The sequence below is a fragment of the Talpa occidentalis genome, unplaced genomic scaffold, assembly GCF_014898055.3.
Source record: "Talpa occidentalis isolate TD23 unplaced genomic scaffold, MPIMG_talOcc4v2.1 talOcc4.2, whole genome shotgun sequence".
NCBI lineage: Eukaryota > Metazoa > Chordata > Mammalia > Eulipotyphla > Talpidae > Talpa > Talpa occidentalis.
This window is the reverse complement of record NW_023602073.1, coordinates 133108903-133124934: the sequence shown is the minus strand read 5'-3', so window position 1 is coordinate 133124934 and position 16032 is coordinate 133108903. Positions and strand designations below refer to the sequence as shown.

The 16032-nt window shown below is 41.3% G+C and overlaps 1 protein-coding gene across 1 annotated transcript in view; it reads right to left on the bottom strand.

Moving 5' to 3' along the window:
* ECT2L (epithelial cell transforming 2 like) overlaps window positions 1-16032 on the bottom strand; it is a 51931-nt gene that overhangs the window by 2300 nt on the left and 33599 nt on the right. The window contains exons 12-18 of the mRNA XM_037520479.2: window positions 15844-15930; window positions 13450-13664; window positions 12181-12328; window positions 10337-10410; window positions 10080-10236; window positions 9013-9078; window positions 7315-7403 (exon numbers count right to left, since the gene is read on the bottom strand). Coding sequence (XP_037376376.1) covers window positions 7315-7403; window positions 9013-9078; window positions 10080-10236; window positions 10337-10410; window positions 12181-12328; window positions 13450-13664; window positions 15844-15930 — 836 coding nt within the window. The remainder of the gene's footprint in view (window positions 1-7314; window positions 7404-9012; window positions 9079-10079; window positions 10237-10336; window positions 10411-12180; window positions 12329-13449; window positions 13665-15843; window positions 15931-16032) is intronic.

The following is a 16032-nucleotide window of genomic DNA, read 5'->3' as shown; positions in this document are numbered from 1 at the left end:
CTACGGTGAATTGTGGGCATATTTATAGATGGGCAAAATTTTCCCCAACCACCATCCGTTCTCATTTGCTTTTTTATTGTGGGGTCCAAGTTATAGGTTTCTCTGTACTCTAGCATCAAGTGATGATAAGGAGGAACTTGGGAAGATGCACCACACCCCTAAGTGTAACAAGCTTGATATTTTGATGGAGAGTAGCCAAAGTTTGTTTTCTCTTAGAAGCATCAAGCAAACCTCAGGAAATTAAGGAAGGTAGTCAACTTACTGACTTTTGTCTTCACCATCGTTGTTCAGCTTTTAAATACTAAGTTTAAGTCCACATACAGCTTTACATAAATGTTAATATTAATCTGTCCTATTGCCTTTTTTTTTTTGTGTACTTTCATCACTTCACTTTTTGCTTAGCTTTCTCCTCCCTCTACTCAGATCACCGACAGTACTGAACTGGTACCTGTCTTTCCATTTTTTTTAACCAGGTCAGGTAGTCACACATATGTACATATTTGCACATCTATTTATAAATAGGTTGCCATTACTTTACAAAAATGGTAATAGTCACACCTTTTCTTGCTTTTCTCCTTTAGCAGTGGAAATCACTGAGCTAACTGGTATGACTTTCATTCTTTATCATGGGATGGATGGACCATCCATTCATTATTCAACTCTTGTGCTTTTGTTGGGAGTTCCCCTTTTGGTGGACATTTGTTTAGAGACTTGAGTCTCTACTAGCTTCTTCCCTCTCTCTCACCCTCATTTCGTTTGTTCTTTATTGTGAATGTAAGCAATGTTGGAATAAACTCATCCTTACTTGTGAACAAATTCCTTACATGTACTCTTATTTCTATCAGGCTTCTTGAGGTTAGAACTGATTGAAGGATCTGTGTATTTTTTCAAAGACTTCCAGATTGTTCTCCATTAAGTTGCTATAAATCACATTTGAATCCACTTTATTTGATAAATGCTCTGACTTACACATACTGCAGATGTTAATGCATATCTGAATTACCTGGAAATTTTGCTTAGATGTAAATTCTTAGTACAACCAGAGCACCTGAGCTATATTTCTAACAAGCTCTCCAGTAATGCTGCTATGCCGACCACACACTGAATAGTGAGGCACTTACGTCATTTATTAGTCAAAACTGTGCCTGTTTGCTGGCAAAGAATTAGGTCAGGGAGGTAAACATTTTCAACATTGCTGAGCTTCAGGCTCAGCTATTTGGAGAGTGTTTGAAAGTGCAGATTGTGGTAAGCCTGTGGATTGCAAGTGTGTGGCAGGCAGTGCTCACACGACCACTAGAGCCAGCTCTTCCTTTTTCAAAATTTTCCCTGCTCTGTGATTATGACTTTGGCTAGAAAGAGTGGTGTGCTTCGCATTTTCTGATATCTCTTTGTAAGAAATAATGTTCTAAATGAAACTGATAGAATTTTCTGATAATAATGGATATATGGAATAAGGGATAAAAGAGGAAGCATAAAAGACAGACATGGACTCTGAGTGTGATGGGCTGTACGTGATAAATGGCCATTTAACAAGGGAAAGAGCTGCACCTTTATTCTTGCCCCTTTCCTTGGCAATTATTTCTCCTAGCATAACAAGTTTAGGAAAATGTTTAAGACTCTAATAAAACTTTGCTGTTTTATCTGCAGTATCAGGGAATGTGACTACAAGGTGGCTTTGGAGGGGCTGCTGGATTTGATAAACATGTTCAGTTTTTTCCTTTGGAAGAGAACACCGAGAATGGAAGTAAATAAAAGTGAATCCCAGTTTTGTGACCCACTTGGACCTGGTGGTTATTGGCAGAGAGAAGGGCAGGAGCAGGCACAATAACTGGAGCCGGGAGTTGAGGTCACTTGTAATCTGAGGACTAGGAGCAGGACAGATAAACACACAAAGAAGTTTCTGTATCTGAATCTGGCTATGAGAGGGCTATTTAAAATATATATAAATCTGAGTTTTATTTAGGAAAAAAAAGCTTTTAAAAATCCATTTATTAAACTGAAGCCTCCAAGATCTCCAACACTTCTCTTCCAAGGACAAAAAACACAGAACAATTCCGCCACATATGCAAAAGCAAACCATTTTACCTTTCCTACTGATAGAATGGAGCAGTTGAAGTAGAAACTGAATCCTCAGGCTTCAGAAAATCACTGTCACATTCAAATGAATCAGCTCAAAGGGTAACATTTTTCCCCCTGGACTTGGATAGGATTTCTTTGCTTATTCACAAGTAGGTTAAATGACTCAGTAAAATAGGATAGGTCTATAGTTTAAATTCTTAATGCCAGTCTAGAGGTGTTTACATTAGCCAGTCCACAAGAAGTATTAGCCAGTCCACGAGAAGAACCCAACTGCTACAAACATAAAGATCTTTAAAAGGAATTTCCAAAATACAATCCTTGACAAGGACAACAACTGGCCACTGCTTCTGTGAAGACCTGAGCCAAAACTTATCACCTAGCCCCGGATGCTCATAATCTGGAGATGGATCACAGGGTGAGAGCCAATTCAGCCAGAACTCAGTATCCCTAACAAGGCTGGGTATTTCCCTTTTCCTAGCACATAGTTACCCTTGGAAATTACTGTAGCTCCCTTTGGGAAAGTCCAAAGTTTACATTTTGGTAGTGTAGTAGGGCTTCCCCCAAGAGGCCCAAGGGTCTGAGAAGTGATGGTTCCATCACTTCTCTGTGACTCAAGGACACACCACTATCCACCAGTCTGAGATGGTTCCATTTTTACACCATTGGCCAGACCCCATTACAAAGAGAAAAAAAAAAAAAAAAATTGGCATATCTAAAGTCACAGAAATCTAATTGGTATTTCTGAAAAACAATAATACACCAATTCCAAGGTAACAATGTATTATAAAAGCTTGATAAACTGAAACTGGTGCACTTTATCCATGGAAGGACAAATGCCTCCAAATGTCCTGGCTCTAAAATGATGCCATGACCTCATCTCTACCCCAGAGAAAATTTTTTCATTTATAGAGCAAATATTTGTTATTTATATGTCACAGATCTTATTTAGTAGTAATTTCTTTTCTCAGTAATTGATGTTACTTGGGAGTTTATGAAGACGGCTTATTTCATCCTTCCACCTGCTGGGCTAATCGGTGACAAGAGAACTGAGACCTGGTGTTGAGTTCCAGACCAGCACTTACTAGTCCCATTGGACAACTTAGGTTCAGATTCCCAGCATAATATGGTTCCAGTCCTTCCTGCCTCACCAAGCAGAGTTCCTCTAAGTAGAAACCATGGGTGAAAATTATGGGAATGGTATTTGTTGGGTTTTACGTGACTTTCTAAAAAGACAGAGAACAAGATTACAGGCTAAATATTCTATGATACCTTTTGGAATATGCAGCTATTTTCCATTTACTTTTACATACTATATAAAATGACATTAATTGACAAATTATTGAGATAGTGCCTATTTAAATATAAGTGTACCTCATAACTAGAATATAAAGGAATCTAGTACTCCCCCATTATCCTCAGATTCTCAAATGTACTCTTTGTTCAAATAATGAAGAAAGAGGTCTAAATTCCAGTAAGTGAAGGTTTTTCTGGGTGCACATGTAAAGAGCTTGAAAGGCATTGCTTCTATTCACATAACAAAAAAGAAGCTGAGGGCCTCCCTGGTGGCACAACCTATGAACCTATTCACAGCCACTGCAGCATGAGATCAATCCCCAGCCAGGGAGCTACCCACATGGCACAGCAGACCTCTCCTGACTCATCCCCTGCTCCCCTCTGCGGTGTATTTCAGTCAGTCTGCCTGTTCTGTTCCCCACTCTGTCTCTGGTGAATCCTCTCACCCCCTCACATCTCTGGCCTGTACCCCAGTTCTTGTATGCATAAATAAGTAAATCTTTAAAAAAAAAAAAAAAGCTGAAAACTCAGAATCAACATCTCTTCTTAGATCCAAGGTAAACAATCACCCCACAAGCTGGAGACATAGGGATACAGAGAATTTTACTGGAAGCAGAAACGGGAGCCAGCGACAGTAACACTATTTCAAGGATAATTGACTAATTGCTAGAGACTGCATGTGAGGAAGTTTTTGGGGTTTTTTTTTAAGAGATTAAAAACTCCCAGAGGCTTAGCCTCAGGGATTCTCCCCCCACCCCTCAACACTTGTATGAGTTAAAACTTGGGAGTTCCATAGGCTCTCACTGAAGAGCTAAGAAAAATCCCTTCATTCTTGCCCATGGGAGAGAAAAAGTGCCATTTTGAAGCATGCACAGAGATTTCTGTTCTTAACAAAGCCTGCCCTCAAGGGAAATGTACCAGAACTGGGCAAACACTGGGGAAGAAACACCCAACTCCAGCTCTCTCTGGCCTTCCCAACACACTTTAGAGAAAAATAAAAAGCTGAGGAGCACTTTTGAAGGTCATAGCTCAGGGGCACAAGCTCACTAAAAAGTGAGCCTTAATCATAGGACTCTTCTCCCTACAGTCTTACAACCACATCAGTGGGGGATCCTTTTAATAATAAGGGCTTAGGGCCTCCCTGGTGGCGCAGGCAACCGGCCGCACTGTGAAGCTGTCTGCAGCCTCTGCAGCGCGGGTTCGATCGCGGCCAGTTGGGGAGAATCTCACATGGCACAGCAGACCTCTCCTGTCTCACCCTCTGCTCCCCTCAGCAGTGTGTTTCAGTCCATCTGCCTGTTCTGTTCCCCGCTCTGTCTCTGGTGAATCCTCTCACCCTCCCACGCATCTGGCCTGTACCCTAGTTCTTGTATAAAAATAAATATTTAAAATGAAAATAATAAGGGCTTAGAACTGGGGAAAAAAAAATGAAGGTTCAGGGTCTAGTTAAGGATTTAATAACGAAAATGGGTGAGAAACAAACAAGGACACATGAGAAAATTGTGGCCTCTGACACCACAATAACAAACGGTAAACATAGGCTAACATCTAGCCAGTTAAACAAAACCTCACTATCCCAGTTCCTTTAAGCCAATACATCATGTTTGGTTTCAACAAAAAATTATGAGGCATGTTAAGAGGCATGAAAAGACAAACTAAGACATCAGAAACAGACTCAATATGGATTTATGAGATCAAGAAATTAAAATAACTGTGATAAATAAGAACACTAATGGGAAAATTAGACAACGTGGAATAATAAATGGGTAAATAAAACAGTGATGGAAACTAAGAAGTCAAAATACAAGGAATCTGGGCCTCCCCTGGTGGTGCAGGCAGTTGAGCACAGTGCTGTGAGGCTGTCCACAGCCTCTTTAGCACCTGTTTGATCCCGGCCGGCCGGCGAAGGTCCCACATGGCGCGGCAGACCTCTCCTGTCTCACCCGCTGCTCCCCTCAGCCATGTATTTTGGTTGTCTGCCTGTTCTGTTTCCCTCTCTGTCTCTGGTGAATCCTCTCACCCTCCCACAAATCTGGCCTGTACCCCTGTTCTTGTACAAATAAAATAAATCTTTAAAAAAAAAAAAAGAAATCAAAAACATTTTAAGATAAATTAATAATGCCTTTGACAGACTCACTGGTAGACTGGACAAGGCCAAAGTAAGAATCAGTGAGCTGGAAGATATATCAATAAAAACTCACCAAACTATAAAGAAAAGAGAAAAAAGACTAAAAAAAAAAAGGGAGCAGAATATCCAAGAAATATGGGACAATTACCAAGGTGTAACATATGTCTAACAGGAGTAGCCAATGGAGAAGAAAAAAAGAAGGAATAGAAAAAAATGTCTAAAGTAATAATGACTTAGAGAACACCAAACAGCATTAATACCAAAAAAAATCTATACCTATACATATCACGTTCAAACTCCAAAAAATCAGAAGCAAAAAAAAAATCTTAAAAGAAACCAGACAACAAAACAATTTCCTTACCTACAGAGGGACAAGAATTGTATTGGAGTTCTCTCCAGAAACCATGCAGGAGAGAATGAATGGGAAAATGTTAAAAGAAAGGATCCTCCATCCTAGAATTCTGTAGCAGCAAAACAGTCTCTCAGTAGTGGAGAAATGCTCTCTCAGACAAACAAAAATAGAGGGAATGTATTGCCGGCTGGCCTCCCTAGGAAGAAATGGTAAAAGAAGTTCTGCAGAAAAAAGGAAAATCAGATTTGTCAGAAACTTGGACTTACATAAAGAGTGTTTTAGAATGAAAATATGAAGCCAAAATCTAATAATCCAAAATTGAAGCAATCCCTAGCATGACTCCTATTACACCAGTGTGTTTAGAATGGCTAGTTCGGTCGCTAGTTTTCGTCCATCACTGTAGGTCTTTTCTATTGCTACTGGTCAAAAACAACAAAATTAATAAAACAAAGCCATGATGAGAAATCAACAATTGTGTAATTTGAATTTCATTTAAAATCCACTCTAGGTGGAGATAAGAGAGGAAGGGATTTCTTCCTCTCAACTCCCCTCATCCTGTACCTTTGGAAGTATTTCACTAAAATATTCATTGCAATAACAGACAAGACAATTTTTATTTCTCTATTTTTGGATTGGACAAATTAAAGGAGTTAATTCCTCTCCATTTGGTTCTACTTGTTGAGTTGTCACCTTTACCATTAATTTTGACAACATAACTTGGCTACAATTTTCTAAAGCAAACTAGGGCCCTGTCATAAATAAAATCATATTGGAACACAGCCATGTTCATGCATATATTATATTATTTACCAAGATTGTATTTTTTGTTATGCAGTGTGTTGTTTTAGTACCTGCTTTTTTGCTACAATGCAAAGCTAGGTGGTTGACACAGAGACCATTTGGCCAGCAAGACCCAGAGTATTTATGAACTGACCCTTTACAGAAAAAAATTTGCCCATCTTGTTCTAAAGGAGGAAATGAGGTGCTGGTTTATGGAAACTGGCACTCTCCCATCTTTTGTTCTTACAGGACAGTGAGCACTGTGCAAACCAGATATGCTGATACTTCAACCCAATAATGGTTTTATGGTGAGACTTTAATGCTGACTTCAATAACTATCTGAGGACAGTGAACTGGGCTTCTCTTTCTTATAACTGAGTTCAGTGGTGTCATATCCCATAACCCTTGGATCTCCTCCCTGTAGGAAAGTAGCCAACCTGCAGAATACCTGCTAATGTAGAGTTTGTGGAGTTGGCAGAGACAATGTACTTTCTCCCTTTCTACCCAGTAACTGCCTGGAATAGCGATAAAGTGCCTTACTTTATTTCAGAGGTGTATGTGAATAACTTTTCAGTTCAACACAAAGATCTGTCATAACCCACAATGTGTCAGACTTGGTACTGGACACCAGGTACAAGATGAGTAAGGCATAGTCATAGCTGTAGCATAGTCAAGTGTTTACCTTAAAGAGAAATATATATCCTTGTCACAACAGTGAAGTTGGGCTACATCTTGGACCCCAATAAGATACCTGTTTACTTCTGATAAAGTCTATGAAATAAGAAAAAAATAGAAACACAATTTTTAGAAAATAAAAAAGTTCCACTATCACAGAAATGCTTTTATATACTACCATATATAGTTAAGGAGTAAAACTCAGTCAGTTATGAAAAAGTGGATGTTTTCATTGTTTATCAAACAAGTTTTCTTTAGGAGACCACAGAGTTGACAATGAAATCTCTTATGTTCATTTGTGTGTATGACCTAATTTTTAAAGCTACTGAAATTATTATTTTATTTGTAAGATCAAAAAGTGGGGTGGGCAGCCTACCTGGTGGCACAAGGGGTTACGTCTCAGCACTATGAAGCTTTCAGCAACCACTGCAGCAGGAGTTGGATCCCCAGCCAGGGAGCTACCTACATGGTGCAGCAGACCTCTCCTGACTCACCCACTGCTCCCCTCAGCAGTGTATATCAGTAGATCTGCCTGTTCTGCTCCCCACTCTGTCTCTGGTGAATCCTCTCACTCCCCCACCTCTGGCTTACACCCCAGCTCTTGTATGTATAAATAAATCTATATTTAAACAAAGTGGGGTGGGGTGGGTAAGAAGGGATGTATCAAGAAAATGAATAAATTGTTACAAATTAAGAAGTGAGGTTCTTATATTGATCTCAGTAGGGAGATACTCACTTCATGTGAACAGTGACCCAGAGATCAAGTTCTGTGGACTCCATGAATTCCAAGATTTGGGACTTTATAATCCAATTATAATCCACACTTCTCTTACCCTATTAAAATGTAAAGATCTAAATTCTGACAAAACAACTTCATCTTGCCTTCCCAATTTGAGAAAATAAATATAAAATCTCTAGTCCATTGATACTTTAGTTGAATATGTTCATGTATTAATCTTTTTTTATCCACCTGCCACCAGAAGACAAGTGAGCCGGAGCTGGTACCTCATGGAGCGCCCAGTCTGATGAACAAAGCATTGCAATTAAATGTGATGGCGATGTTTTAGATGCTGCAGAATACTTAGGAAGGGGCAACTCAGCTGGACATGTTGGGGAAATACTACAAGGAAGATAATTGAATTTTTAAAGGAGGAATAGGAGTTTATCCAGTGGAGTAAGAAAGGAAGGCAACTTCCAAGAAAGGAGCCTGAATAAAGCACAAATGTGTGATGAGAGGCCAGTGTTACTGGGGACTTCTGAGTAGATCTGTGGGGCTTGATCATGAAGTGGTTGGCAAAGCAGTAAGAGACAAGGTAGAGTGATAGCCTATAGGTAACAAATAGCTAACAGAGGACTTCTAAAATTTCTTCAGATATCCTCAGTGTACAGGTACCAGGTACTATGTGCAGGGAGAGAGAAAACAATAGAAGACACAGCCTCTTTCCTCAAAGCAGGTCACGATCACAGAAGCAGCAAGCAATGAGTTAAGACTACAGAAGGGTTATAGGCTGGTGTAAAACCCACTTGTGCCTCTTCTCATATAGCATCCCCACAGATAACAAGGATATAAAGTGTGATGCTTGGCAGCACCTGGCACACAGCAGGCATTCAACAGATGTCAGCTGAATGACATCTGGATGTCTCTGTGGCCAATGACGTGAAGTTACATTCATGAGCATGAGATAAAGTACATCAGAATACGTACAGGACACCCCCAGATGATTCTCTGGATGTCTGACAGCTGGTCCTTCATACTGGCATTTTGTTTCACCTAAAAAACAGTGACTTTAGGTAAAGTAAAATTATGAGACTTTTATACTTAAATAGATTTTAAAATATCTATGGCACTTGATTTACAGTTCCATAGTTTTATTAACTATACTCAAATCCTTCATCTTTTGTACACAATGTTATAAAACAAAGCAAGTGATCTGAATGTGGGGTCCCCTGTCCCCTTTGTTCTTGGGAATGTCCTGGTGCCCAGAGTTTCTGCTTGTCAGCTAGGTATAGGGTCAGGCAGGGGCCTCTCACCAAGGGCAAAAGTCCAGGTATGAGGAACATACTGGGAAACCTGGCCCCTGGTCACTCCACCCCAGCTTACATCCCTGATTCTGTCCCCCACGCATGTACACTCCCTAAGTTCTTGCCCCTTGTACCCGGTTCCAATAAATACGAGACTGCCTTTGGATGGGGCTGCACATTGCATCCCTGTGTGGCCCCTCTAAGCTTCTTGTTGCTCCACATGGACTCTGAGTAATCTTTCCCTTTTTCCACACCACTTCCAACACTGCCCCCCGGAGAGGAGACATCCGACTCTACTAAAACAGCATCTCTAGGGCATTGCGTGTTTGTTTACATGCAGCCCAAGGGCCCATGCAGGACGCACAGGACAGTGCTGAGGCTTCATAACTGCAGCACTGTGCTCCACGGTGCTCAGTTTCTTGCTATGTTTGCTGAGGAAGAAAAGCTGACTAGTCAAGTCCTTTCAGAAACAAAGGATTTTACACTTTGGGTTTTTTCCTTTTATTTTTCTAGAAAAAACAGTCCAAATACCCTAGTCTTCAGACTTGCATGTTGGTAAAGGCTCATTGTTCTATCTGGAAACGTCCTGTCTCATGGTGTTTGGCTTAGGTTTCCCTTGTGCCCAAGATCCCCGAGCACAGTTGGGGGAGTATATGACAAGAGGAGAGGGTAGTTCAGGATCTTTGAGTTCGAGCACCCTGAAAGCATTGTGATCTTTTTAAAGGACATACATTCTTAGCAGCAACCAACCTGATCTATGTAACCTTTATATTTTTTGATCTGGTCAATTGCAGTTGTCAAGTCCCCACGGTCAACATGTTCCGCAGGAGTATGAAGCTTCAGAGCGTAGAGAAGATTAAGATATTCCTCGAATCTTCGGGATGGGTACAAAAGCAGCTCCGGCAGGCTGTAGGAGGCAGAGAAGGGACCTTAGTCTCTTTCCGAAGGTCAGACAATGCCCTGTCCTTGGGGAGTCCCAGCTGCCCTGTCTCACCCTCACCACTTACCTCAGCATCTTGGTAGCAATGGTCTTATCATGTCTCTTCAAGAAAGCACGGAATGATGGTGTCATCTCTCTGCTCTGAAAAGTGAGTGTATTGTCAGAGCTTTGCTCAACAGAACAGTTCTCCCAGCAAACATGAGCTCAGAAACACTCAAGGGAAAAGGCCACATGCAACTCAGATCAGTATTATTAGTACTATTGGTGCTTACTAATATACTAAATAGTGTATTGTTTATACCATGGGACTAATCCTAGTCACTGAACCTAATCAGTATAGACAAATGAAAAGGGACTTTGCTACTAAGGTGGCCTGGCTTCAGTTTAGAATTCTAATCTAATACTGTGTAATCCTTTGTGATCTTGTCAAGTTATTTAACTTCTCTGAACCTCAGTCTTTTTGTGCATATTTCACCTAATTCTTGTGGTGAAGAGGAAAAACTCTATCCACTAAGTACCTGTCACACAGTAAAAGTTATTTCCTTAGCATAAAAATCTATCAATGATATTCACCTGTAATACTGCTGGTATTATTATTATTAAAAGGGCTCCACTGTACTTAATTGCTGTTATTGTTGGGGAGGTTTTTTTTTTCCTGAGGTGACAGTGATTTACAATATTGAATAAGTTTCAGATGTACAGTTTTATGCTGTAACATCTCTGCTTCCTACATTGTAGTGTCTACCAAAAATCTAGTTTCCATCCACCACTTTACTCATTGATTCACCCACTACTTAATATCTGTTTTAAAATGTATTCATCCATCACCATTAGCCAAGAAGCGCCCTCATTTTTCTCAGAACATGCCTAAAAGATGCCAGTAATACTAATGTTAGAGGTCAAACATTCACTGATTTCAAAGATACTTATTGTTTATGTACTTAAACACACGCCCTGTGCTAGCAAAATAGATATTATTATTACCCATAAAATTTTGGCACCAATTTGTTTCTGATAATATGTGACACTTTGCTCTAATTCATGTCACATTGAATGAGAAATATGATCATGTATTTGAGGCTCCAAAGGAAAGGAAGCCCCTGGGGGACTCTTGACCTCCAATATCTTTTCTCCTCCACCCAGAGATGGGGAGACTCTGGTGGAAAATGTGACTGGGTGCAAGTTGCCTTATTCACACAGGCCCTGGGCCTCCATGTAGACAGCAAAGTGGACACAGTGGACGCTGGCAGTGCCATACCTCACGAGGTGGCCTCTTCTGCTACACTGCTCATGCAGCTTGGGGAGGGAAGAAAGGAGGATCTTAGTACTATCAACAGAGATCCCAAGAAGAGAAACAAGTGATCCTGGGGGAGTTGAACATTCCTGCTCAGCGAACATGGCATGTGGCACCATAAGGGAAATGGTTTATAATGGACTCAGTAAGGAATAGAAAACATTCCCTATCCCCCAATAAAGTTTCACAGATTGAGTGTCCTTATTCTAAGAAACATGAATTATACATTCCTTTTCTCCCTAAGAGAACCGAACTCATCACAACCACAAAGGACAACAATGACTGAGTGAATTCAGAGCGCACAGTCTTGCTTCCACCTGACAAATACTTTTGTGTACCTGAGCCACAGACTATCTGGGGCAGAGGAAAGTCTGGCTGTTTGTAGGAGGATGAGTTCAGTCCAACAACCAGCTCCTGGGATCAGCTGCTGTCAAGCTCTGTGCTAGCCCCTGGTGACACAGAATTAAATACTTTGAGCTCACAATAAGCTGGCGATCTGACATGACGAGCTGGGAAGAAATCTTCCCTGTTAGTTCCAGCCCTTTGGATCGCACACAGAACTTCCTTTCATGCTCAGAAGGTCTAATGAATGCCTGGATGGGAATTCAATCATTTACCTTCTCAATAGTTTTCAGAACAACAGGGTAATTGTTGAAGAAATTGGTGTAGGTGTTCAACTGCCTTCCAAACTTGATGACTATTTCCCCCACGCACTGAGCTGGGCCCCACTGCTGTAGTCTGTCTCTCAGGTTGTTTAGAAACTGCCTATGAGAGAGAAAAGCATGACTGTGAAATACTGGTCAGTGACAATCTACAAATTTAAAAAATAAGTTTGTTATCATTAATGCAGCCTGTGTTTGCGTAGCTATCAATGGTGGGGCTCTTGTCAAATGGTTTGTCTCGACATAGAACCCTTCAGACTTGATAGGGAAGAAGAAGCTGGGAAGTGAGGAGGTTGACTGTGACAGAATCTCACTTCTGCACCTTAATGCCTGGAGTCAGCAAGCCAGCTGGCTGCCCCTGACCGGCCTATCCCCTCATCACCAGTCCCAAGGGTGGGTAAAGGGTTTTCACAGCCATGAGTAAGGCATTCCCAGTATCAAGCCCTGCATGCCATAAACCTTCACCTGCCTGTTTCTCAGAGGATCTAAAGTACAAGTCAGAAGAGGCCAAATTCAACTGCTCCATTTTGTAGGCGATGGGGCTCACTGAGGGTAAGGGCCTTGTTCCGAGTTACCTAGAAGTTACTGGCAAAGAAGCACAAGCTCAGCTTGTCTTACTTTACAAGCAGAGCAAGTGATGACTTTTGTCTGCCAGCTGGTATATATTCGACACATACTGTTGCTGAGCTGACTCGCAGCCTACACAAAGCACCTTTATAACTTAATCCCATTAAACCCTTTGGTTTCAGTTCCCAACTGAACACTGCCCATTAAGACGGCTACGCGTGGTTCTCCTTCCCATGGCCTTTTGTATGAACAGGATATTGAATACAGAATCTCCAGAATATCTTCCCTGCCAAGCAACCTGGGGCCGGCAATTGGGGCTGCACCCCAGAACCTGCTCCAGAGGGACAGGGGTGCAGGAGCTGTGGGTGCCATGATGGATGTGTACCTCTGGGAGGGGCCGGTCAGTCAGAGGGCAGGTCTGCAAAGATCCCCCAGGCCTGGAACTCCACTCCTACTCTGTGGCTTAGGTCTGAGCTGGGGTAAGTCCCTGCTCATCACTGCTGGCCACAGCCCGGAGGGAAGTGTCCTCTCTTCTGTGAGGTGATCAGGGTCCCCACGGAGGCAAAGAATGACTAGGCCTCTATACAGCTTTTGAAAAAATTGAGTGTGGATTCCTCCCACCTGATAAAGAATATTTTTAAAAATGACAGGGCTTACCTGTTGAGACTTAAAATGCGCAGAATATCAGAGAAAATGATCTGGATATTAGCAGCACTCAGAATTGCTCTGTTTGATGATAATGCTGCTTTCAGAGGCGTTACGTAAACATCTCTCACGATTTCCAGCATCTGCACATATTTTCTCTCGCTCTGTAAGAGTTCCCTGACAACTCCAGTTCGCCTTTCAGCTGAGTCCATCTGGAGCGTCCTCTCCTGTAGAAAAGCATTAAGAACTCCTAGGGAAAGCACAATGACTCTTCCCAGGCTTACAGCCTTAAAAAAGCCTGAGAGCTGGAGGAGAGAGGAATGGCAGTATCACCCAGCCCGGCAGTACTCTGCGGCCCCCTTCCTGGTTTGTGATATGCGGGTTGGTGGGAACCCCCATGGAAGACCCTGCTGACCCTCACTTGACCCAGGATCACCACCTAGCTCCCCACATCAGGCAGCCTGATGCCGAGGACTTTTAACCTTTTGTCCCAGAAGGGCAAATGAAGACTATTTTTCCCCATCTTTCCATGAGAAGTCGTATTCAGCCTCAGGGGCTAATTCCGGCTATCCAATGATGAGACAGAGTCCTGTCTTCATGGGGGTGACCGTCTAGTGAGAAAGCCTTTGGGGTGCCCACTGTTGTGCGTTTTTCTACTTCTTCGTAGTGGTGATTATTGTACTGATTATCAGACTAAAGGACTGAAATGAGCTAGCCCTCTCATTAATTAATTTGCTCCCCACTCACATATGCTAGAACACTGAAGCCCATGCTTTTCTTTCTGTATTTAGGATCTGGGAACTCATCTCTCCCCTGAGTACCCCCATTGCCAAATGTCCCATGTTTTCTATATTTAAAAGCTCTGATTTGTTTTTTAATGCAGAGGGGAAAAATCATACACTAGTGTAAAGAAATTCCATACCCTATTATGTGTGTATGTTTATATATGGAGAAATTAATTTCTATTACTGGGACTGAGGAATTCTGTTTCTTTTATGTGTACTTTAAAAAGTTGAAAAATGAGCGGCTGTATAATGAAGACAATTATATTCCATCCTTTTTAATTTAAATGGTCATGCATTTGAGACTAGAACTATTAATACTCTAAACATAATTTCCTCTTTTGCCTCCAGCCCTAAGCTTACCCCACACTATCTCTAATTAAGTCTGACAATACTAAGTGTAATGCTATGTGATCTTTACCCAAAATAAGTCAACCAGTTTCACGAACTAAAATAAACTTCACTGGAAAAAGTAATTTAAGAGAAAAATCTGAATACTCAGCCCATTTGAAATATTATATAACATATTGTTTATTTAAATTTTATCTTTCAAACACAGTCTATATATAATGGTATATAATGCCTAGATAATGACTTATCTAATGAGTTTGAAAAACACATCTGTATCCCAGATGCTGACTTGGCAGTTAACAAGCAGCCCGTGTTAAATATATATACAAAACATTGCAGCTACCCGACATTTGTAATCATTTTGACTTAAGGTTTGAGTTGTAAAAACCTTTCATTGTTTTCTTAAAACCACTATCCAGTGTTATTACCAAGAGTTGGATGAGATACCATCCTATCCATGCACTATGTAAGGCCCCTCCTCTGTGGAGATTCCTGGGGTAGATTTGGGAGTGACCCAAATCCAGGTCTGCCAGGCCCAGCACCATCTGCAGAGGGTGGAGCCCACCAGGGTATTGTGGGCTGAGAAAGAGCCAGGAGCCTGTGTTGGGATCTCAGAATTCAAGTCTCTTTCGCTGGTCATTGTTTGATCTTAGAGAAGTCATTAACATTTCTAACTTTAGTTCTTAATGTATAAAATGTAATTACTTACATCTACCTTACAGGCTTCTGTGAATGAAACATGATAGTAAGTGTGCATGTGCCTTAAAGAAACACACGGTATCACAAGCATGCTGTGAGGACTTTGGTAGGTCAGGAACAAGCGTCTATGATCTGCAGCTACTTCCAGGCACAAGGCTTTCTAAACCAAAAGACAGAGCCCTAGAAGTTACTCTGATTATGCTCAGTGTTTGAAGTCAGAACATAACTTGGTGGATTGGTGAGAAATTGAAGCTTCATGTCCATGAGCCATTTCTTCCAATGTCATCCTTGCATCATGTTAGAAAATCAGAAGTAGAATAGAGATTGTTCTTGCTCCCACGACACTATACCTCCATTCTCTTGGTGCCATTTCTTTCCAGTCCAGGGCTTATTCAAAAGAAAAATCTATCAGCTGGACTCCCTTCAATTTTATGTGGGGTTCCCCTCCCCCAAGGGAAACTGTCAGGAAAAAAGGAAAGCTACCCAGAAAAAAGACTGAAGGATGTTTTGTTTGTTTTTTATTTTGTTATGTTTTGTTTCTGTCAGGAGCAAAACAAATGGAAAATTAGCTTACCAGCTTAACCAGCACCTCAAAATTTGGATCATTTTTGCTGAAACTTGACTTTGTGTCCTGAGGATTGTCTTCTAGCACACTTCTTTCCTGAGGATTAAATGCAAACTGGATTACTTGGAGGTAGGTCTCGGCATCGCTGAACACCCTGTGCAGGCTGTGGAGATAGCCACAGGAGAGGCTATCTGCCTC